This window comes from Silurus meridionalis, chromosome 21 (assembly GCF_014805685.1).
Source record: "Silurus meridionalis isolate SWU-2019-XX chromosome 21, ASM1480568v1, whole genome shotgun sequence".
Taxonomy (NCBI): domain Eukaryota; kingdom Metazoa; phylum Chordata; class Actinopteri; order Siluriformes; family Siluridae; genus Silurus; species Silurus meridionalis.
In genome coordinates this window covers 9,573,861-9,599,588 of record NC_060904.1, presented here as the reverse complement: position 1 = coordinate 9,599,588, position 25,728 = coordinate 9,573,861, and the positions used below count along the sequence as shown (strand labels likewise).

Genomic DNA, 25,728 nt, shown 5'->3' with positions numbered 1-25,728 from the left:
GTGTTTTTCTGCACATGGGACAGGGCGACTGCACTGTATTAAGGAGAGGATGACCGGGGCCATGTATTGCAAGATTTTGGGGAACAACCTCCTTCCCAGAGGCTGAGTCTTCCAACATGACAATGACCCGAAGCACACAGCCAGGATAACCAAGGAGTGGCTCTGTAAGAAGCATATCAAGGTTCTGGCATGGCCTAGCCAGTCTCCAGACCTAAACCCAATAGAGAATCTTTGGGGTGAGCTCAAACTCCGTGTTTTTCAGCGACAGGCCAGAAACCTGACTGATCTAGAGAAGATCTGTGTGGAGGAGTGGGCCAAAATCCCCCCTGCAGTGTGGGCAAACCTGGTGAAAAACTACAGGAAACATTTGACCTCTGTAATTGCAAACAAAGGCTAATGTGCCAAATATTAACATTGACTTTTTCAGGTGTTCAAATACTTATTTGCAGCTGTATCATACAAATAAATAGTTAAGAAAATCATACATTGTGATTTCTGGATTTTTTTTTTTTTTTTTTTGATTGTCTCTCACAGTGGACATGCACCTACGATGACAATTTCAGACCCCTCCATGATTTCTAAGTGGGAGAACTTGCAAAATAGCAGGGTGTTTAAATACTTATTTTTCTCACTGTATCTTACCGTCAACCTAACGCACAACTTCAGCAGCCCAACTAATTAATCACAGCATTCGTTGACAACTAATTTAATCATTGATGATTATCTATTACTTGTTGCAGCTCTAGTAAATACATCACCATCTGATCACTAGCCATTTTTTATTATTAAATTAATTTTGAATTAATTGAATTGAAGTTGTACACCATTCTAATTAAGTCTGCAATAGTATATTAAGAAAGTTTTGTCATTTGTAAATTCCAATAACTTTGTTTATTGTGAATATGTGAATTTTAACAATTGTATCTTCTCTCTGTTGGGGCAAATTGCTGGGTGTCTTATATAAAATCTCTTGTCATGTGCCATAAATAATATACTATATTTTTCTCTGCTATACAGTACTGTATTATACTGTACTATACTATATTAATCATATTTTGTATTTGTGTGAATCACAGTGAGGTAGCAGTGCCATCTGTCATTGTTCTCAACACATCTAATGAGCAGTACTTCCTGCCTAGCGAACCCATTGAGAGTGTGGAGCAACTAATCACTTTCATCAAGAGTGTCCTGGATGGCACAATTCCGGTAATGCATCCTTCTAAACATTGTATCTACAGCACCTCAAGGCTTAGTGCTTTCCTATCGCTGAAATGTTTTAATACTAATAATTAGCAAGCAATTTCCAAAATTGTTTTAACTTTAAACTTTCCAAATTCCTTAGACCAGTTTATCAAAATGTCCATTGTAGTCTGTGCTCACAAATAACCCACAAGATATGCTCCACAAGTTGGCTGTGAGATGGAGGAGAAGGAAAGATTCTGGAGTGAATTAGTGGTAGATGGTGTACCTAGGAAAGAATGATTGGTGATTGGGGCAGACTTTAATGGGCATGTTGGTGAAGGGAACAGAGGTGATGAGGAGGTTATGGGTAGGTATGGTTTTAAGGAGAGGAATGTGGAAGGTCAGATGGTGGTAGATTTTGCTAAAAGGATAGAAATGGCAGTGGTGAACACTTATTTAAGAAGAAGGAGGATCATAGGGTGACATATAAGAGTGAAGGAAGGTGCACACAGGTGGACTATGTTCTATCCAGGAGATGCAACCTGAAGGAGATTGGAGACTGTAAGGTGTTGGCAGGGGACAGTGTAGCTAGACAGCATCGGATGGTGGTCTGTAGGATGGTTTGGGAGGCAAAGAAGAAGAGAAGGAGAGTAAGGACTGAAAGAAGAATAAGATGATGGAAACTGAAGGAGGAAGAGTGTGAGGTTCAGGGAAGAGGTCAGACAGGAGCTCGGTGGTGGTGAATAGGTGCTAGATGATTGGGGAAACTACTGCAGGAGTGATGAGGGAGGCAGCTAAAAAAAAAAGAACTTGGTGTGACATCTGGAAATAGAAAGGAAGACAAGGAGATGTGGTGGTGGAATGAGGAAGTGCAGGAGAGCATAAGGAAAAAGAGGTTGGCAAAACAGAAGTGGTCAGTAGGAGTTGCATTGTGTGTTTGTGGATTTAGAGAAAGTATATGACAGGGTGCCGAGAAAGGAGTTGTGGTATTGTATGAGGAAGTCAGGTGTGTCAGAGAAGTATGTGAGGGTGGTGCAGGATATGTATGAGGACAGTGTGACCACAGTAAAGTGTGCAGTAGGAATGACAGACTTGTTCGAGGTGGAGGTTGGACTGCATCAAGGATTGGCTCTAAACCCTTTCCTGTTTGCAGTGGTGATCGACAGGTTGGTGGACGACGTCAGACAGGAGTCTCCATGGACTATGATGTTTGCGGATGATGTTATTTGTGGTGAGAGTAGGGAGCAGGTTGAGAAGAGCCTGGAGAGGTTGGGGTACATGCTGGAGAGAAGAGGAATGAAAGTCAGTAGGAGTTAGAGTACATGTGTGTGAATGAGAGGGAGAGCAGTGGAGTGGTGCGATTGCAGGGAGAAGAGGTGGTGAAGGTGGAGGAGTTTAGGTACCTGGGGTCAACAGTGCAAAGTAATGGAGCATGTGTTAGAGAAGTGAAGAAAAGGGTGCAGTTAGGGTGGAGTGGGTGGGGAAGAATGATAGCAGGAGTGATTTTGTGATAGAAGAATATCTGCGAGAGTAAAAGGGAAGGTTAATAGGACTGTGGGGAGACCTGTGACCTATGGTTTATAGACAGTGGCATTGACTAAAAGACAGGAGGTGTAGCCGGAGGTAGCAGAGCTGAAAATGTTGAGGTTTTTGTTGGGAGTGACGAGGATGGACAGGATTAGAAATGAGTTTATTAGAGGGACAGCGCATGTAGGACGTTTTGGAGACAAGGGGAGGGAGGCGAGATTGAGATGGTTTGGAAATGTGCAGAGGAGGGATGTGGGGTATATCGGTAGGAGAATGCTGAGGATGGAGCTGCCTGGAAGGAGGAAAAGAGGAAGGCCAAGGAGGATGTTTATGGATGTGGTGAGGGGAGACATGCAGGTAGTTAGGTTGAAAGAGGCAGATGTAGCGGACAGGGGGTATGGAGAAGGATGATCTGCTGTGGCGACCCCTAATGGGAGAAGCCGAAAGAAGACTGGTTTTAACTGCAGTATGAATAACATTTTTAAAATAGCAAAGTTACACTTGTATTACCATCTCATGTCAGACCATAAAAACAAGATATAGCCACATGCAGGTGCACTGTTGGTTGTTATGACTGCAAATGCAAACTTCTGATGTTATTCTAAGAAGCATGATGTTTTTTAGTTTATGGATGCTGAACTTTCCTGCACTACGGCTATTGGCAACCGATGAACTTGGCATATCAATAAGTAGGCGCATATACCCTTCTTTTCCCTGAAAAGCAGATATTGGTGTCTCCAGAATATATTAGTGCTGTCGGTCATTATTTTCTGTACCACATGTTGTAGCTGCTGCAGATGTTTCAATGCACAATGTATACTGCTGCTGTGGATGTGTAGTTGTGTGGATTCAGTCTTTGTCTCTTTAATATTCCTTTTTAATATCAAGACTGTATCTGAGGCAAAGTGCATTCAGAAAGTATTCAGACCATTCTTTCTGTATTAAGTGCACATAGTACTAGGATAACAAATGTATTCATAAATAGCAATTAATTCTGGTCCATAGATGCTTATGGGATTTTTATTTATTTATTTTTTTTGTCTTTTTGAATGTAACCATATTTGCATATCTATATTTCTAAACCTAGTGGACCTTCCTAAATTTAACTTGGTTATATTATATATATATATATATATATATATATATATATATATATATATATATATATATATATATATATATATATATATATATATACACACACACATACAAAAGTAGTAGTGAGAAATACTTCTAAATAAAGCTGCTTCTGTCAGACTGGTACAACTTTGAAATAAAAGCAAAGTTAATTATTTAACAAATGGACAAGTGATTAACTTATATATTATACCTTTAACAGGTATATTTTATCAGTTTAAAGTTTTTAGCCTAAAGTAAAGTAGTTTGAAGACTGATGCAATCATGTATTCTGAATATATTTAAATTGACCTAAAATGGCCACATTTTCTTGTATTTTATTATTTGTTTATATTCACTTCAACATGTCACAAGTAGTAACATTAACTAATAAAGAGCACATGTATTCATCACTTTGTTCAGACCATTTACACCACTTGTTATATAACAGGCTTACGGAGGGGATGGATTTTTACAGAGACTCAAGCGTGTGGCCTATGATGCTAGATCCACTATCATGGTGAGTGATGACCTTGGTTTACCCATGACATTGCAAGGGGGTGAATAGATTGTGGTTTTAAGGTTCAGATAAATTTAGTAAATACCTTTAGTAAGAACCACAGAATAACTAGCTTTTTCATCCCTACACACTACCACAGGAAGTGTGCATAATTCTGAAATGCTAAAAATATTACCTAGTTGCTGTATGCCCAAAGTTTGGAAGGAGACTTTGCTTTGATCTAACCAAAAAGGTGGTCATAAAGGACATTTGCATTCACAACACTGTGAGGCACAGTGTTGTTGAACCTGGAGCGTGTACATAGTGACAGCCATATAACAACCGAGAATTTCTAGTGCAACATCTCTAAAATTTCAGAAAAGATGCTCCTTGTTGAGTGGTGTGTGGGGTTTTTTTTTTTTTTTTTTTTTTTCTCCCCTCTCCCCTCCTCCTTTTCTTCCCCTAACCCTGGTTATGGACACACATTCTTTGTGAGATTTGGGTTCTTATTATAGACTGATGACCCTTTTCTTCATTAAGTCCAAATTCCACATGCATTGCTATGCAGATCATATGAGCTCACATCATGAAACCACCTGTCTATTTTGTTTGATACACGTCAGGGTTATTATTTAAAAACATAGAAACACATTACATTTTGGCTTTCAGTGCAATTCAGTACAACATTTATATATTTTTAGAATCCATAAAGAAGCATAGAACCATGTTTGGTTGGGCTAAAACTTGCAATACTGCTTTATGATAGTGAATCATGATGACCTGATTACTTGTACACTATCGGCTAATCTCATTTCAGCAGGCATTTGACAGGATAAACAATGAGCTATTTGTATGAAAATTGTAAGTATGCTTTCTCTAAGGACTGTCCTATGAATTATTCAGTCCAACAAGTAATATTTTTTACAAAATAATGGGTAAATGAAATATTTTTTCCATGTGTTTAGTCTTTTTAATGCCTTTAGACTAGTTGATTGACTACTCTTTTGAAAATGCTTCTATTGTACACTGTTCAAGATACACATACATAAGCATATATTATGTAAAATAAAAGACCACCAGGGACCATAAGCATATATTATGTAATAAACATGTATAACTAGCCAAATATTACTAGCTTTATCTCTAACTTTAAATGTAAATTGATGGTTGAAATTGCCAAATATACTTTACAACACAATAAGCTTCTAAGCACACTAACAATTTAATGAAAAAAAATGCCTGACTGAAATTTGCTAAAATGCACAATAATCAGACTGCTTTTGGAAGAATGTCCTTTAAACAGATGAGAAAACTGGAGCTTTTTTAAAAAGACAAATCTGCTGTTTGTTCACAGATACAAAAATGAACACAAGGAAAAGAACACAATACCTACTGTGAAACATTGAGGCTTGATTATTTATCAGGCTGCTTTGCTGCATTGAGCACAATAAAATCTCAAGATTATAAGACATTACGGGAGCAAAACATATTGCCCAGCATCTGAAAGCTCGGGTTTCAGATGCATAAGTCCGCAGAAGGCACCCTTTATACCCGAGACAGATGAAGCAGTGTGAGCCAAATTACTTACTGACAGGTTCAGAAGTCTCACTGAAAGCTACAGAAATCTCTTGTTTGCAGTGATTGCCTCTATAGATTGTGCAACAAAATACTAGATTACAGGTCCAATAACCTTTTGTCTAAAACATTGTTTTATTATTAAAATGATTCTTTTGAATCAAAAGTCTATTTTTATTAAATATTTACTTTTGTCTGTTTCAAGTTAAAGTTCTTTTTTCATGGAGGAGTACAAATTTAGTTTGTCTGTAACTTCTTTGCATTAGTATCCATCTTACTTCATTAACTTTTAACTGTCTGTTTATGTGTTTGTCTAAGTCTGTTTTCCGCAGTTCTCCAGTGCTGGCCTGTTTTCTCTTTGGCCTGCCATTAGGTGTCATTAGCCTTATGTGCTATGGCATATGCACAGCAGAGTCAGATGACGACCCAGAGATGATAAAGCGAGAAGGACAGACAGATGAGGAGGATGAAGATGAGGAAGAAGATATGCAACAGCATCTGGCTGCACAGCTCAAGGAAACCGGAGAGGGTGATGAGGGAGAAGAAGGGCTAGAGGAAAAGAGTTCAGCAGAAAAAAAGCTTGATTAACACAGGGGAGATGTGTGGATAAAAGGAAGGATGATGACAGCAATGCAGACATTAAACATTTATCCAATTTCAGATTTCTTTAATCACTGGCCTGAACACTGTCTTTCTACTGTAGGGTTTAAAAGGTGAGTTTTGATTTTTATATATATATATATATATATATATATATATATATATATATATATATATATATATATATATATATATATATATAAAATCTAAGTGAATAGAACCATGAAGTCAGTATATGTACAACACCCACTTCCAAAAAAGATGGGATGGCAGGTTAAATTGTAAATAAAACATATAATGCAATGATTTGCAAATCTCATCCAATCTTACAGAACCATATTTTATTCACAATAGAATGTAAAAACAATATCAAATGTTTAAACTGGGCAAATGTGCCATTTTTAGGGAAATTAAGTAATTTGGAATGTGATGGGTGCAACACGTCATTAAAAAGCTGGAAAAGTAAGTGTTACTAAAATAATAGGGCTATAAAAAAAACTTGGTTTTATCGACAACAGGTCAGTAACGTGATTGATTTTAAAGTGCATCTTGACGAAGCAGCGCCTATCAGGTTCACTAAACTCGAAAAACTGCATCTGTTGCCATGTCATTCACAAACACAGGTTAAAGCTCTTATCATTTAAAGAAGGATACATATGTGAACATAATCATTTAAAATTGACCAAGGCAATGTTTAAAACTGTTCTGCGTCAGATGAATTAAAAGTTAAAATTATTTTTGGAAATCATGGATGCTCTGTACTCCACCTGGACAAAGGGAGCATCAGGGATCATTAGTGCTCAGTCCAAATGCATGCATGTCTGACGGTATGGCGATGCATTAGAGCCTATTAGGCAGCTTGCACAAAGGCAGAATGATGTAAGGTTTTTATACAGGTTATAGAGCAACATATGCTTCCATCCAGATAATTTGTTTTTCATGCAAGGCCTTGCATATATTAGGAAGGCAATGCTAACCCACATACTGCATCTGTTACAACAGCATGGCTTTGTAGTACAAAAGAATTGGCATGTCTGCTGTCCAGATCTCTCAGCATTTAAAAACATTTGGCACGTCACAAAACAAAAAGAATGATATAAAAAAAACCAGGGCTGTCAAGAAGTTAGAATCATGTAGCAGATACAAATAGGACAATGTTCATCTCGCAAAACTCCAGCAATTAGTCTACTTTTTCTATTTTTTTATTTTGTTTTTGTTTTTAAAGGAGATGCTATACAATAGTAAACATCGCCCTGTAACAACTTTTTTTGGGACGTGCCCACACCTAAAATGGTGCATTTTGTCAGTTTAAACATTTGATATGTTTTTCTTCTATTGGGCTAAGACATAGGTTTATTAGCTTTGCAAATTATTGCATTCTGTTTTTATTTACAGTTTACTTTAACAACCATAATTCCCAAAAAGTTGGGATTTTATGTAGATTTATTACCCTGAGATTCATGTTAATGGCAAATAGCTTTCTGTTTTATGTGCTACAGGGCATACTGTTTAGCTTTATTGTTCAGTGCACTTTTTTTTTTCCTTCATCTACTGTGCAATTTTTTTTTTCTTGCTTCCGGTTTGGTAATAGCTTTGTTAAATGTAGATATTAGCCATGTTTTTCTATGATCTAGCTATTTTATGCTTTAAATCAGGAAAATTAAATTTGAATACAAAATGACTCGTGCCTCATGATATTAGAGGTTTCGAATGCAGTGCAACTTCCCTGCTAAAACTGCAGAAAGTAGTAATATTAAAAAGCCATAAAGGCATTATTAAAAATTATTATTGACAGGTTTGTAAATGCATGTATTTATCATCAGCGTGTGTGTGTGTGTGAGTGAGAATGATCAAGATATACAAAATATGACTGAGCCTTTACTTCCAGACATGACCATTTCCACCATGCAAGAAAAACATCTTTAAATTTAGTTTTGAATCTGGGATTATCATTTACTCAGTTAGCGAATCTAGACGTAATTAGACAAAACTATGCTATGCTTATTTTACGTCAACATTGTTAGTAAATTACTCCTTTTGCAATTCTTTGAACAAGTTAATTGCACTGCTCATATGAAAGGCTATGGTTTTGACAATAGTTATTGCTTTTTTGTGGCCTCTTAAAAAAAAAAATAATAAATGAAGGTGTCTTCACAACATATAATCAAGATACATTTTTATTAGTGTTTAATATCGGATTTTCTTGCTTGTGTATATATTTTTTACTGTCTTAGAAATGAAAACTGTCTGTTCTGAACTACTTCTGAACTTATTCAATGTCCGTGCACTGCATTTAAGATTTTTCTGTATGCACTGTAATTCAGCTACTTCCTGCTAAAAATTAAAGACTTAAAGCTAAACCCACATCAGATTATATCCTTTAAGTGGTTGAGTTTTTGGATTCAATTAAAGCCAAGACTCATTTGTCAGCAAAAGTAATTTTAAAAATATATTTTATATGTACATGAACATTCTGTATTTGCTAAACATCTGGTTAAACTAATCAAATAGCAATGATCTAAGCAGTTTATTTATTTATTGTCATTCTGCCCTCAGTCAGGCAACATGATCATAAAATATACAAAATATTTCCAGGCTTAGGCAGTTTCTTGTTGTATTGGTTGCAGAAAACCAAATAAGAGTTATTAGTTATAAATAATTGTTTACAAAGCCAGTACATCTTTTTATTATTATTATTTTTTATTTTTTTTTAAAACCATATGAGCTTTTAGAAAAATGGAAGCATCTTACAAAAGCATATCCCATTGTGGCCCTTCAACATTGCTCTTGTGTTGTTTACTTAATACCCATTCATCTGTTCAAGTTTTATAAAAGGATTTGACCCTGAGTCTGTTACAACATATGCATACAGCATATTCTTTGGTGCATTACAGCATATACATTTATATAGAAGTTCCATATGTATAATAAGACTGTACCTTGTGGCTAGTTCATGAACTGCAGTTAGATTTAATTAAACTATTTATTTATTGACTTATTCTCACTGTGTTACTGGGTTTTGCAAAAAAAAAAAAAAAAAAAAATTTCTTGGTAAACATCTTGTCTCCTGACAGAAGTTAAATAAATTTGCTACCCACTCCTCTCTCTCTCTCTCACACACACACACACTTTTTATAGTTGTTAAATTCTCTGTGTCTAATTCTCTGTACTTGTTGATTTCTACATTTTTCGGTCATAACATTTTAAATTCCTATTTTGAGGGGCATTAAACACAAATATCTTATCTGAGGCCCAAAAATAAAAGTATTCTGACTAAAGTAATACAAACCCAATTCCAAAAAAAATATTTTGAAAATTATTTTTGGAAACCCTGAATGTAAAAACCTGCTGCTTTGATCATGTTGTGCCTATGGAATGGGCAGCATGGGAAAGAAATCATATCCCACAATCAATAGTGCATTTACAGAGACTCAAACTTTGTGGCTACACTATATAGACAAATATATTGGAACCCCTGATCTTTCCTGTCATATGTGGTTCTACTACAAAGCTGGAGGCACACAATTGTATAGATTGTCTTTGGATAGGGTATAATAAAATTTTGTTTATTCGAAATCCAAACCTGTTCCAGCATGGCAATGCACCTGTGCACAAAGTGCGCTCCATGAAGATATAGTTTACATGGTTTGGAGAGTAATATCTGCTAGTAAGTAATATCTATAGTGGCCTACTATAGAGCTCTGAACACAAACTGCACCCCAGGTCTCATCACCCTACAGAAGTACCTGACTTTACTAACATCCTTGTGGCTGATGAACACAAATGTTCACAAGCACACTCCAAAATCTAGAGGAACATCTTTCAAAAACATTGGTGGGAATTATAAGCAAATTGAGACTGTATGGAATGTAATGCAAAAATCATATACCATACTGACCAGGTGTCTGCAAACTTTTGCCAATATTGTGTATCTTCACATTGACTGAACTTTTCACATTCACAGGGAATAGGGATAGATGGAAAGGAATAATAGAACTGATAAAGACAGACTGACTAAAGCATTGTTACATTCAAATGGCTTAGGGTAAAAGATTTCCTGCCCTGAGTTCTTTGTGAAATTCACATGACCTCACATCCAAAATCGCAGCTTTCTCCTTTTGAGATATTTATGGGCCAGAAATGTCCAATCTCTTGCACTAAAGGTAACCCTGGTGTTTCATTTTTAGGTTACCCAGATATGATTGTTGGTGATTACACACATACACCGATTAAAAAGTTTTATGGTGTACAGGGTAATGTCTCTTTTTCTCCCTCTCTCAGGACTTGGACCCATCCTGTTTAATTAATTGTATAGATAAGTTCAAACATGTATAAATAACATTCACAAATATCTTCTGTCCAAATTAAATTCGGACCCTCTCTGCTACCTGAACACTGATTTCATGTTGTGCTTTTGGCAATCTCTCTTCCTGGTAACCTGACCGGCAGCAGTGACGGATCAGACAATGATCGCTTAATTCTGACTGAACCCAAGACATTTTTAATGGGTAGAATTGTGTGAGCGTTGTGCATGCTCTAATAAACACAGAACGATGTAAAAAGATATAGTCTAAATGCCTGATATTTGGGGGCTTTCTCATTTTCCCTCTTGTTGTAAAGTTTGAATGCTGTGTACATGTACACTATACACTATATTACCAAAAGTTTGCAGACAATTGGTCATAAGTGTGGTATGTGCTTTTTAAGCATTGCATTCAACATTTAGTCACAATTTGCTCTTATAATTCCCTCCACTCTTCTAGGAAGAAGTGTTTTTTGGAGTGTGCTTGGGGAGATTTGTGCTCATTCAGACACAAGGTTTTTAGTAAAGTCAGATACTGATGTAGGTGGGGTGAGGAGTCCTGGGGTGCAGTCACCATTCCAATTCATCCCAAAGGTGTTCAGTGTGGTTGAGGTCAGGGCTCTATAGCTGGAGATCTTCCATTCCAACTCTTGCAAAGCACATCTTCATGGAGTTTGCTTTGTGCACAGGGGCACAGTCATGCTGGGATAGGTTTCCGTCTTATATATTTATTTTGATTTATTTTTTTAGTACATTTCAAACCACATGTATGGCACTGAGCATTTACTAATGAATGAATAATCAAATTTAGCACATTTCTATTAATGTATATTTACAAAATGTTTAGGTCCCTGGTGGTCTAGTGGTTAGGATGCGGCGCTCTCACAGGACTGTGGAGAGACCTGCGATGTATGGTTTAGAGACAGTGGCAGTGAGTAAAAAACAGGAGGTGTTGAGATTTTTATTGGGAGTGAAGAGGTTGGACAGGATTAGAAACAAGTTTATTAGAGGGACAGCGCATGTGATTGAGATGGTTTGGACATGTGCAGAGGAGGGACATGGGGTATATCGGTAGGAGACTGCTGAGGATGGAGCCACCAGGAAGGAGGAAAAGAGGAAGGCCAAAGAGGAGGTTTATGGATGTGGTGAGGGAAGACATGCAGGTAGTTGGTTTGAAAGAGGCAGATGTAGAGTACAGAGTATGGAGACGGATGATCCGCTGTGGCGACCCCTAAAGGGAGCAGCCGTAAGAAGAAGAAGATGGGAGATCCACATGCGCGGTAATCACAAACTGAACGAATCGCTTTCTGAAACAACTCGTTAGTCCCGAGTCAAATGAAAGTGAACGACTCGTTAAAGAACGAGTCATCACTAGCAGCAGCAGCAGCAAAGTGACGCTGTTCGGTTGCCAGGAGCAACTTAAACAGAGAGGGGGGGAATACAAGCCAGATAACGTAGTTAATTCATATTCACTTTAAATACCGGACGAAAACGATTGACTAGAGTTCACGGCTCTTTATTTTGTTGTTCCCCCCTGTTATGACACTTGTTTACAGTTTGACGTTTTCTGCATAAAGTCTGCAATTTGCTGCGATGGTAAGTAGCTAGCTTAGCCCTGGTAGGATATTTAGCTCATTAATAACTAAAATACTATTTCTCATGATTTGATAGTTAGCTAAGAGAAATGTGTGATGTAACCGCCAGCATCATTAAATATATGAATAGTTTGTTGGTAACTGCGTAGAAACGAAGAGCTAGCTAGTTGCATGGTTAGCAGGCTAAATGAAAATAAACACCGGTATTTTTCTGTAGCTACTCCAGCAAAACTATGCATCCTGTTCTCTGGTTAACTAATAAACGTTAGATTATGCGGGGTAGCATTCGTGTATTTGATTATGCCCTCCATAGCTTATTAGCTACAAATGTCGCATTATGTTTACTATGCTTGTAAGTAGGCCGCTAATGTCTTCTAGTACTGAAGAGTCCGTTATTCCGTTATGTTTTGTGTCATAATAACCTTTATAACTTACATTTTCTAGAACATGAATATCGGTCCAGAAAGTAATGGATCTAGGAGACAAAATACCGTAATTACTCATTTCAGTCCACTTCAGGCTTTGCACAGGTCTTTTTATTTTATTGATATATGTTTTTATTAATTTAATTTAATTTCTTTCTTTCGTTAGTCTACACACAATGATCCATAATGAAATAGCAAAAATTATTTTAAGAAAAAAACCCCAAAAAAACAAAACTGAAATAGCAACAGTTTGGAAACCACATCATCAAGGCTGTTTTATCTTATATGGCTTGTTTTCTATATAGAATGTAAGACTGCATGTTGGGTGTATTTTTTTCTAACCATTGAAAGTGTTTATTTTTTCTATTTTGACTGTCCAATATTGCAGGCTGACTTTGGGTTTAGCGAACATCACCAGAACGAGGTCATAAACTATATGCGATTTGCTCGCTCTAAGAGGCTCCTGCGACTTAAGACCATTGACTCATGCTTTCAGGAACTCAAAGACAGCAGGTGAGAGACTCACTTTACTTCATAGACCAAACTTATAATCTGCATTTACCTTGTACCACATCTCATTGATATGCCTCATTTACTCCCTACATTTTCCTCTTTCACACATTCACTGTCATTTACTCATTTTCTCTAATTCAGTGGAATTCTCCAAATAAAATTAGCTCAAACAGCAATGCTTTCTATGATAAAGTGTCAGTCAGTTTCTCTTCTAGACTGGTTGAGGAGACCTTTACGGTGGATGAGGTGTCGGAAATGTTGGATGGGCTGCAGGTGGTGGTGCGTGGAGAGGTGGAGATGGAGCTCATCAACACTGCCCACACCAATGTTCTGCTCCTGCGGCAGCTCTTCTCCCAGGCTGAGAAATTTTATTTGAAACTGCAGACTGATATCTCTGAGTTGGAGAACAGGTAAATTACAGACCCGTTTTAGGGGATTTTATGTAGGAACTTAAATTTAAAATCTTTGCTTTGCTTTGATTCCGACATGCATGTTTTTATCAGCTTATGGATTTGTCACAACATACTTAAAGATGTCTTGGTAGTTTACTTATTTCAAATGATTAAAGTCAAGTAGCCTTTTATTGTCATTTTAACTATATACAGTGCAGTTCACAGTAAAATAAAACAACATTCTTCCAGGACAAGGTGCTACATCGGACAACACAAATTAACAGAAAGGAACATGGAACTACACAAAACTAAACAACTAACAACATTAAGTGCACATGTGCAACATTTAGTGCAAACAAAAAGGGACAACATAATAGAAGGAGACATTAAACACTGACTGTGGAAACACTAAAAATAGCAACACTGTAGCGACGATCTGTACAGTACATAAGGTTTTTCCAAATGGTATGTCCATATAAAAATAAATACTGTACATGCAAACCTGGAGTTTGTAAGAAAGATCCCCTGCCCTCTCGTCTGTGTCTCTTCTCTGCAAGGCCTTAGGAGCGCTCCGGAGCAATGAAAGAACAACCCACACGATTAAAATCAAGTCTGGTTTATTCAATACAACTGCTCCGAGAACTGGGCTGCAAAGCAGGGTATATGTACACATCAGTCCAAGCTATAGTGCGTAGGAAAGGCGGAGAGGCGGAGTTATCGTGTGTTGACAGAGATAGGGGTCAGAAACATATGTGCGTAAGAAAAGGGAACAGGATGTGCTTATAGCTATCTTCTAACTGAACGCCCTTAGTCTTCTAACATCCAGTCACGCGATAGCACAAAATGTACAGGTCAGCAAAGACAGGAGCATCCTGTCTCCATGAAGGTCAAGATAGGAAGGTTTGCCAAGGCTACTAAAGAATACATTTCAACAATCCCCTCTTTTATACTTAATAACTAATAAGTATAATTACATGAATGTATCAGTGTATTGATCATTAGATAAATTTCGCAAACGCATGTACTGCGGTTCTCGGAGAGCGATGGCAGCCATACTGGTCACTGGCTGCGCTTTTCTCAAGAAGAGGTTGCTGTTCAGTCCCTCGCTGCTTCTCCCAACACTTCCTGCAATGTGGAGAATGTCCGAAGAGGCGGCACAGGAAGGTCTGAGGTGCGACGGAGGTCATCCACGGGCTTACTTAGACCATTCCCCCTCTTCAACTCTGTGGAAGAATAAGTTCTACCGATGGCCGTCAGTTCTTACTTCTGATCACTAGGACATATAAGAACACCACAGTTAAATATATATCTTTATAACAATTATCACTTTGGGGCATGTTTCAGACGTCCGGCGTGGATCCACTGTGGAAAGAGATCAGTTAATACAGCTGTACGAGTCACAGCGATCACGTCTGCAGGTTCACTGTAAGGGTCTCACCCAAGGGTGTTCCCATTTTGTCCAATTTCTTCACCAGGACTCAATCCCTACCTTAAAGGGGTGAGTGTTTTGTTCGAATTGGGGGTCTTCTTGCATTTACCCATGTCCAATAATCATCTAATGTTTGTAGCAACCCTGCAGCGTACTCGCTGAGATGCACATCTAGGTCCCCCGTACCCACAGCCTGTTTGCCTCGTCGCCATGGGAGGGGATAGGGTCGCCCCACTACAAGTTCATACGGTGAAAGATGATCAAGGGCCACTTGTGCGGTCATTCGCATATCGGCGAGCAGTGGGAGAGCATGCAGCCAATTTTTGAGCCAGATGCGTGCATGGCTTTACGAATTTTGTTGTTTATTGTACGATTAGCGCATTCCACAATGCCTGATGATTGTGGGTGGTACGGAATATGGAAATGCCAATTAATGTTCAGCTCCTTGCACAGAAGTTGAGTGACCTTGGAGGTGAATGGGGTTCCTTTATCAGAATCAATTCCTACAGGGATGCCATATTTAGGAATTATCTCAGTAGTTAGCTTTTGAACCACAACTCTAGCGTTTTCTTTGCTACAGGGGAAAGCCTCTACCCACCGTGAAAATTTATCCACCATTACCAAAAGATATCTGAAAGGGCCCTGTCTTGGCATGTGTGAAATCGATCTGCCATTCCTGAAAAGGTGTCTCAGGGACGGGAAGGTGTTGGTGTATGGCACCTGGTTTGGAGATGTTATTTTGTGCGCATGTTAAACACCTATCTAGAATGTTGTTCACGTCTGTGTACAGGTGGTCTATACAGAAGCTTTCAGTTAGGTCGTGTAACACCCCTCTTCGTCCATGTGAGTGGGACCATGAAACTCATGGACGAGGAATGGAGTACAGTGACGTGGGAGGCAAAGACGACCCTGTCCATCTAGAACGATTGCGGAGTCAGTAGCACCCTGACTCGTCCAAAATAGGCGATCAGCAGGTGAAGCGAAGCCTGCAGTGAAGAGGTCCATGTCAGGTAGAACAGCGCTGATCATGGTATTAACAGACACCATGGCTGGCGAAAAATCTGGTGGCAGAGGGCGTGAGGCCGCAGCTTGCTTAGCCATGCAGACTATTACTCCGCACCTCGTCTGTATCACCAGAGGAGTGCGCCTTAGTTTTTACAATAGCCAACGAACGGGGCAGGTGGCAGGCAGTGATTAGATCTTGTACTAATGATGCGTGTGAAATGGGTTTGCCATCAGCAGTAGTGAAGCCCGAGATTGCCAGATACGGCCGAAATCGTGAGCTACCCCGAAGGCATAACGAGAGTCAGTATAAATTGTGATGTCAGTGTCTTCCGCGAGGACACAGGCGCGGGTAAGAGCGAAGAGTTCAGCAGCCTGTGCAGAAGAAAAAGGAAGAGAGAAAGACTCAAGGACAGTGTTAGGCAGGCGACAAACAGCATAACCACAAAAATAAACACCATCACTAGGTTTGGAGCAGGAACCATCAACAAAGAGAACATCGCCTATCTGTAAGGGAACAGAGGATAGGTCAGGCGAATACTGGTGTCATTGACAATTTCGTGAGGCAATCATGGTCGGAGCCCCCATACAGTCATCCCGTGCGTTAAGCAGGCGCTGTAGGGCGTGAGCTACAGTGTCATGGAAAGACGAGAGACGTATAGTTAACTGCTCAGTGGCCAACAAAACAGTCTAATACCCTGAGCGACGTTGTGAAGACATGTTCTGTGTGTTTAGATTGCGTAATATCTGTGTTACCTGATGTGAGGTGTGCAGAATCAGAGGATGAGATAGAATGATCTTTTCAGCATCAGTTACCATCAGAGCACAGGAGGCAACGGCATGAAGACAGACCGGCAAACCCTGAGCCACGGAGTCAAGGGATTTTGAAAGAAACGCACAAGGTCGCATGCCTCCCCCATGTGCCTGAGCCAACACCCCAGATGCTGTTCCTGGTTGAGTTGCCACGTACAGGTGGAACGGAAGGCTGTAGTTAGGCAGTCCCAGTGTGGGAGCTGTACACAGGGCTCGTTTCAAGGCCCCGAAGGCGGCCAGCATTTCCGGATTCCATGTCAAGGGCGCGGTTGAGGGATCAGAGTGCTTCACTGCAGTGCGCAGACACTTGTCATACAAAAAGCAGTCTGGAATCCACTGACGGCAGTAGTTGATAAGGCCGAGGAAAGCCTGCAATGCCTGTTTAGTGGCGGGCCGCTGAGTGTCCATGATGACTTGTATTCGTTCAGCAGTCAGTTTCCTGGAGCCCTGAGAAAGTTCATAGCCCAGGTACCGGACAGTGTTCTGGCAGAACTGTAGTTTCGTCTTGGATACTTTGAAACCCTTTTCAGCCATGTGCTTGATAAGGGCCAGGGTGGCGCCTGGCAGGTGTCATAGTCGGTAGCAGTTACCAGGAGATCATCAGCGTACTGTAGAACCACTGAATCAGGGGGGAGGCAGAGGCTCGACAGGGCGTTCTTGACCGTGGTCGCAAAGACCGCGGGGGAATCGATATACCCCTGTGGCAGCCTAGTCCACGTGTACTGCTGCCCCCTGTGTGTGAAGGCAAAGAGGCTGCGTCTCCTTCCTACAGGAACACTGAAGAAAGCAGAACAGAGGTCAATCACAGAAAATACTGTATGAGTACATGGAATTAAGGCTATGATGGAGGAGACGTCAGGGACAATTGGTGCGACTGGAATAATCAGTTCGTTTATTTTTCGCAGATCTTGGGTGAATCTCCACGAGCCATCTGGTTTTGGAATAGGATTAACAGGTGTGTTGTATGGGCTGACGCATGGGGTGACAACGCCCTGTTGCAAAAGAGAATTCAAAATAGAGTCAATGCCAGTAGTTTTTTCAGGTGATAAAGGATATTGTTTAATAAACACAGGCGTCAAATGTTTAACCTTGGCCTCATATGGAGGACGTCAACGTTATCAGGGCGTCTGGATTATCTTTCCAGAACAAGGTGGATCTTACCCGTGTTGTTTTCTTCTTTCTACGTGGCCTTACTCCTTCTTCTGCTCCTCCTGCCGCCTCTCCCCCTCCTCCTCCTCCTTTATCTCCTCATTAACTACTTCGTCATTCGAATATTTTAACACCGGGACGTGTCCAAGCAAACTATCCCCGTCATAACTATCGCCTAGTTTACTTTGCAAGATGAATCTATAATCTGCGCCAGTCAGCTGACAGTTACGCGAACTTTTGATTAACATATCGACAAAAGGCAGAGGTTTATCGGGGGAGGGCAAGAGACTAATGATATCTTTAAGAGCAGATGGTGAAGGCGGAGTAACCTGTACTCCTGAGGGTTTAGCTACCCATACACATGCTGCATTCCACGGGGGAGGATCGGGAAGCGTCCCAGCATCGGGACCAACATCATCAGGGTCACTGTCATCGTCTGAGCTATCAGAGCTAGAGTCGGAACTGGAATCACTAGATTCCTCTTCCTTGGGTTTCTTTTTAGCCCTTCTTTGTTTTTTCTTAGCTGAGGTTTCTCCTGTGTCGGAGACCTTCATCGCGGCTAGCGATGGATACATATTAGCCACTGGAGGTGGTTCGGGGTCGCGGTCAGGCGCATTGGGCAATACCTCTTTTTTTCCCCCGAATAAGGCGGCGGTTTAGCGAGAGAAATGGAGAGTGGTATGGGAGCCAAAAGACCAGGATCTGTTCGGTTCCCAGGTTTTGAATACCCTCAACACTCTTTTGGAGTGTAAATGTTTTACGTTCGTCCCAGATTTTCTTCATCTCATACCATCGCCCATAACATTCCCGCATCTAACCGAGATTCCATTGTGGATCTCCGAGGCGTTCATAAATCATGCGATACGCGGAGGCTAAATATCCTGGGTCGAATGTACCCTCTCTGGAGTAAGGTGGAATCTGAGGGGTTGCCTCAGTCCAACCAGCTAAATTGTCAAGATAAGGGGTAACGGAGTATGTTAGACCACAACGTTGCATCCAAACAGAAGGCGTCTCTCCAGGCTCAGGCTTAGGGTATGAGTTTCCCATTTTAAAATACCAACACCAATACTTATCAGCAATACAGGCAAGAGACACAGAGAATATTTTCCTTTTGTTTTACAGCGCTCTGCCCAGTAACTATAATACTGAGGTCCTCCTTCCTTTCAGGGGCTATACAGGAATACCCTAATCCTATACCTGCTCAGTAATACCAATACTGAGGTCTACCTTCCCCTGAAGGAGATATCCTAGTCCAAATACTGCCAACCAGGTAGTCAATCAAACATGTCTTACCTGGTCGAGAGTATCACGTCGGGGTCACCAAATTGTAAGAAAGATCCCCTGCCCTCTCGTCTGTGTCTCTTCTCTGCAAGGCCTTAGGAGCGCTCCGGAGCAATGAAAGAACAACCCACACGATTAAAATCAAGTCTGGTTTATTCAATACAACTGCTCCGAGAACTGGGCTGCAAAGCAGGGTATATGTACACATCAGTCCAAGCCATAGTGCGTAGGAAAGGCGGAGAGGTCATTGCGACACGGACAGAGTTATCGTGTGTTGACAGAGATAGGGGTCAGAAACATATGTGCGTAAGAAAAGGGAACAGGATGTGCTTATAGCTATCTTCTAACTGAACGCCCTTGGTCTTCTAACATCCAGTCACGCGATAGCACAAAATGTACAGGTCAGCAAAGACAGGAGCATCCTGTCTCCATGAAGGTCAAGATAGGAAGGTTTGCCAAGGCTACTAAAGAATACATTTCAACAGAGTTCTAACAGCAGAAAATGTGTATGTGCATGAAACAACTTCTCTTTCAAGGTGCATTGAAGTAAACTAGATGACCAATAATTCAATTTTATTTGTATAGTGCTTTTGAAAATGTACATTATAACAAAGCAGTGTTACAGAATTAAACACTATGAATTTATGTTCAAAAATTTGTTCTGGATAGCAGAAGGGTCAGGATTATGGGTAACTTGGAAGTATGTGGAGAGAGAGAGAGAGAGAGAGAGAGAGAGAGAGAGAGAGAGAGAGAGAGAGAGAGAGAGAGAGAGAGAGAGAGAGAGAGAGAGAGAGAGAGAGAGAGAGAGAGAGAGAGAGAGAGAGAGAGAGAGAGAGAGAGAGAGAGAGAGAGAGAGAGAGAGAGAGAGAGAGAGAGAGAGAACACACACAGATTATTAAGTATGCTTATTAGTGCAAGCAGGAACTCTGGTAATATTACATATGAAAGAATGCAGGGGTAATACAGATATGAGGGAGCCATGTAATGTGCCAGCTATTCTGTAATTGTGTAGCTTAGTCAGAGAAACCTTTGCCCCCTGCTGTGTTTGAGATACTAACAAATAGCTTGCATCTTGAAGAAATATATTAGACCAAGGTTCTGGGTGGGGTGAACTAATATAAATTATATGTGAAACCCGTTACCTAAAAAGTAAAGAACACCATCATTCAATTTTAATATTTTCGTGGAAACAGTATTATTTCTCATCATCTTGGAAGCACATCAAAGTTTGGTGTCAGTTAACTGGGATCATGCTTTGGTGTTGTTCATCACGCTATAGGACTGCTCACACTAAATATTTTTGCTGAGCCCATAAATTGGCTGCTAAACTAATGCTAGCAGCAGTCATCTTTTCTTGCAAATATCACTTAAATGCAATACACACCGTTGATGCTGGCAAATCATTCAATCAAACAAGCAGTGGAGCGAGGCTTCGGCAGACCACGTTAGATGCAGCGTGTTGGAGAAGTATAAACAAACAGAAGCAAGAAAAGCTAACAAATTCCATAGCGAAGTAGATAGCTACAGGCTGCAGGTCGATTAGTGTTGTGGAAAATTTAGGTCTGAGAAATTATTTATTAGAATCGCAACAAATGACTGCACGTATGAGCTTCCTCAAGACGCACCATCACAAGAAGAATACACAAGTTGTATAAAAAGGAGAGGACTACAAAAGCGACAACTTTACAGCGTGCACCAACTTTTGCTCTCACTGGAGACTATTGGACATCATTGGGTTACTATAATTACCTTGGAGTTACAGTGCATTATATTGACGAACAGTGGATACTGCATGCACATGCTCTGACTGTAATGAAAACAGATGAGAGACATTTTCCTGAAACGTGCACAGTACATTTTATTCATGTTGCACAGCAGTGGAATGTGTTAAAGTCATCACACTTAGGACAGATTTATGAAATATGATTTATGATTGTTGCTCAAGGTTCTGTGGGTAATTTGTTTTTTATAACAAACAGGATAAATCATTAATGCCCTGACAGTATCGATAAGCTTTAGTTTAATATTTGCTTTAGTTTAAGATTTACACTAAACATTTTTTAACTGGTACTGTGTAAAGGAAATACTGCTTTTAAAGTGTTAGCACAACAAATATTATTTTAAATACATCTAAAATAAAGGTGCGCTATACACTACTTTTCAATTCATTATTGAATTTTGCCTACAAGCGTGCGAATAATCGCAGGGAAATCATGCGATTAATCGCAATTTTAATTTGTTTTTTATTGTTGCCCAGCACTTATATACACACACACACACACACACACACACACACACACACACACACACACACACACACAGTTGTATGCAAAAGTTTAGGAACCCCTGACAATGTCCATGATTTTCATTTATAAATATTTGGGTGTTTGGATCAGCAATTTAATTTTGATTTATCAAATAACTGAAGGACACAGTAATACTGTAAAACCCTGTTGTACAAGCAACTAATAGTACGAGCAAACAGAGATACGACAAAATTGTACCCTATTTCACGAGCAAATTTCGAAGGCACGAGCAAATCCACGCTGCCGGTTCCCCGTTTTTGGCGGAGGGTAGCATCAGTCGCTTAGTTGATGACGTATCGCTTGGTCGCTCTCCTTCTTCAGTGCAGCAAAAACGTAACTTTTTTTAGTGTTATATTTTTATTTCACTAGAAATCTTAAAAAATGTCTCCCAAGAAAATCAGTGATGGTGCTGTGAAAATGAAAGTAAATAGAATTACCATGGAAACCAAGAAGGTTATGAGTGTGGTGTGCGTCTTAAACTCGCAATCAACCACTACCACATGGGGTTGGGGTTAAATGATATTTACATTACGGTAATTTGCGGTGTATTTGTTTGTTAAAATTGGCTACAAATACTTTTTAAGTGCAGAAATACGCGATCGAATGCGGTTTCGAAACGGATTAAATCACTTTTACATTAATTCTTATGGGGAAATTTAGTTTGAACGTACGAGCAAATGGACCTACAAGCAATTTTCAAGAACAAATTATGCTTGTCCAACGGGGTTTTACTGTATTTCAGTAGTGAATTGAGGTTTATTGGATTAACAGAAAATGCGCAATATGCATCAAAACGAAATTAGACAAGTGCATAAATTTGGGCACCCCAACAGAAAAATCACATCAATATTTAGTAGAGCCTCCTTTAGCAGAAATAACAGCCTCTAGGCACTTCCTATAGCCTGTACTGAGTGTCTGGATTCTGGATGAATGTATTTTGGACCATCCTCCTTACAAAACATTTCCAGTTCAGTTAGGTTTGATGGTTGCTGAGCATGGACAGCCCGCTTCAAATAACCCCACAGATATTTAATGACATTCGGGTCTGGGGACTGGGATGGCCATTCCATAACATACTTGTTCCTCTGCATAAATGCCTGAGTAGATTTTGAGCAGTGTTTTGGGTCGTTGTCTTGTTGAAATATCCAGCCCAGGTGTAACTTCAACTTTGTGACTGATTCCTCAACATTATTCTTAAGAATCTGCTGATATTAAGTGAAATCCATGCAACCCTCAACTTTAACCAGATTTCCAGTACTGGCACTGGCCACACAGCCCCACAGCATTAGGAACCTCGCCCAAATTTTACTGTGGGTAGCAAGTGTTTTTCTTGGAACGCTGTGTTTTTTTTTTTTGTGGCCATGCTTAACGCCCCTTGTTATGACCAAATAACTCAATCTTTGTTTCATCAGTTCACAGCACATTATTTAAAAATGAAGCTGGCTTGTCCAAATGTGCGTTTGCATACCTCAAGCGACTCCGTCTGTTTTTGACCGTTTTCACCATCCTCGCCTTTGCCTCGTCAATATTTTATGTGGTCTGCCACTTCTGGCCTTAACAAGAACTGTGCCTGTGGTCTTCCATTTCCTCACTATGTTCCTCACAGTGGACACTGACAGCTTATATCTCTGCGATAACTTTTTGTAGCCTTCCCCAAAACCATAATGTTTTCAGGTTATTTGTTTGGAGACCCCCATGTTGCCACTCTTCAGAGGAGAGTCAAAGAGAACAACAACTTGCAATTGGCTACCTAAAATACCTTTTCTCATGATAGGATGCACTTGTCTATGAAGTTCAAGGCATAATGAGCTCACCAAACCAATTGTGTGTTCCAATTAATCAGTGCTAAGTAGTTACAGGTATTGAAATTAACAAAATAACAAGGGTGCCCAAATTCATGCACTAAACTTTTGCATACAAACGTATGTCTATACATATATATATATATTACACTCCTGAACAAAATCTTAGGACTGAGGAAAACATTCCAAGTATTCTCATTTTACACTAGTGGATCATAACCAAGTTGTAACAATTGCTTCAAAATGTCAAAAGAAGAAAAAGGAGCAAGAAACAAAAGCGAATGGCAATTTATTGAAAACTGCATTTAAACTCAAACAGGCTGTTCATGGATTTTTGTTTATTTTAATTTTTGTCATTGAAAAAAATAGTAAAGTTATCAGTGCTTCATATTGATGTTACTGTGCTGCTCTTATTCCTGTTTAATTTGGCTATAGAATGGAATAAGAATCTAAAATTATGTTTGTTATTTCCTATTAGTGTGGATCTAGTAGGTCTAGAAGCATTAAAACCTTTGATTAAACTCTGCAGTATCTGATATGAATGTATGTATATGACAAAACAAAGTGTAGTGTATGTATATGACTAAGGCATATTAAAGGAGACGAGATAACAATCTGAAATAGTTTTGAACTGTGGAACTATGACTTTTTATTTAATCCAAATGTCAATTTTAAATTAAAATTATATATACCATTATGTATTATATATACCATTATGAGTGCTCCTATTACATTCTGACAAATCCTTACTGAATGTACGCTGCTAAAAATATTAAGGAAACACTTAATGATCACATTAAACTTGTATTATATCAATCTCCATGCACTTGGCAATTTAACTTGTATAATTACAGTCAGCATGGAAAAGTTCAAGTTTATTTCTATAGCGCTTTTCACAATGGACATTATCTCAAAGCAGCTTTACAGAATTTGAGAATTAAAGTGAATGATGTGTGTTAATTCCTAACGATGAAGCCTGGGGTGACCGTGGCAAGGAAAAACTTCTTTAGATGTTGTAAAGTAGAAACCTTGAGAGGAACCAGACTCAGAAGGGAAACCCATCCTCATATGGTTGATATCAAGTGTGTGATTATAGTCTTAGTCTACAAAACAAATAGTCTACAAACCAAGTCTACAAAACAAAACACCAGAGAGTGAAAACTAACATGAGCCCTAGAGCAGGGGTGGCCAATCAGTCAGAGACCGAGAGGTCATTTTTTTTTACTGTGTTACCGCAAAGAGCCACATCATACACATAGGCACACATGAACTTCACCCATCCCTTCCTCTAACACACACACACACACACACACACACACACACACACACACACACACACACACCCCCCTCTGCTCAGCCAGATTTATTGTAAATGTCACACACCAACATAATGACAGAAATTGACTCCTACAGTTTTAAGACCACAGGACAGTCATTTTCAACAATGAACATTGTGTGCATTGTCTCGCACACACAAACTCTTAGTTTAACCAAGTCCACAAACAAAAATATATAATAATTTACAATAGCGTTTTTCTTTTACTATGCATGTTACTTAGTGGGACTTTTGGCATTCCTTGCCTTGAACAATCCCCTTCAAATCTGGCTTGTATTCCGTTGTTGCCACTCGAAGCAATTCTTTCACATGGGTGTCAGTCAGAACAGATCGATGCTTTGATTTCACATGTTTCAGGGTAGAAAACACAGACTTTGTTTGTGTGTTTTTTTATGTGCGTGTTCACTTCGCTTGAGTTCAATACGGTATTTTCGTCAAATGCGCATGCGCGTAAGATGAATATACCGCAAAATTTCCCAGTGCGGGCAGGGGCAAGATAATTTAAGTCTTAAAAATACGTATTAAACTCAAGCGAAGCAAACACGCACATTAAAAAAAAAACACAAACTTCGATATGAACGTAAGAGCGGCATGAAACCAGCCAAAGAGCCGCATGCGGCTCGCGAGCCGCGGGTTGGCCACCCCTAGAGTGTGAGATTATAATGTCCTTTTCTACAGTCTTATATCGTCAGTTGATGTTATGGAACCAGGAGCTACTGAGCAACTCATAAAATAGCTCAACATCTGAGATTATCATAGATCCAACACCAGCTTCTCCCTGCCAGAGCCTTTAAACACTCAAAGGGGTCCAATATCAAAACTCCACATGAAGTGGGATCTAAAGGGTGCTGGTACGTCTCTAGATGGTTCGGGATGTTTGCGG

The 25,728-nt window shown here is 39.6% G+C and overlaps 2 protein-coding genes across 4 annotated transcripts in view; both read left to right on the top strand.

Moving 5' to 3' along the window:
* tmx3b (thioredoxin related transmembrane protein 3b) overlaps positions 1–8,863 on the top strand; it is a 40,990-nt gene extending 32,127 nt beyond the window's left edge. For both annotated transcript variants that reach the window (XM_046833614.1, XM_046833613.1), the window contains exons 14-16: positions 1,077–1,206; positions 4,277–4,345; positions 6,218–8,863. In XM_046833614.1, coding sequence (XP_046689570.1) covers positions 1,077–1,206; positions 4,277–4,345; positions 6,218–6,487 — 469 coding nt within the window. In that variant the 3' untranslated portion in view covers positions 6,488–8,863. The remainder of the gene's footprint in view (positions 1–1,076; positions 1,207–4,276; positions 4,346–6,217) is intronic.
* A 3,237-nt stretch (positions 8,864–12,100) lies between these two features.
* The window catches only part of lztfl1 (leucine zipper transcription factor-like 1), a 29,318-nt gene continuing 15,690 nt past the window's right edge, over positions 12,101–25,728 (top strand). Inside the window, exons 1-3 of one of the 2 annotated variants that reach the window (XM_046833430.1) lie at positions 12,101–12,398; positions 13,211–13,335; positions 13,551–13,745. In XM_046833430.1, the coding sequence (XP_046689386.1) occupies positions 12,396–12,398; positions 13,211–13,335; positions 13,551–13,745 (323 nt within the window). In that variant the 5' untranslated portion in view covers positions 12,101–12,395. The remainder of the gene's footprint in view (positions 12,399–13,210; positions 13,336–13,550; positions 13,746–25,728) is intronic. The other variant, XM_046833431.1, reaches the window with a different exon arrangement.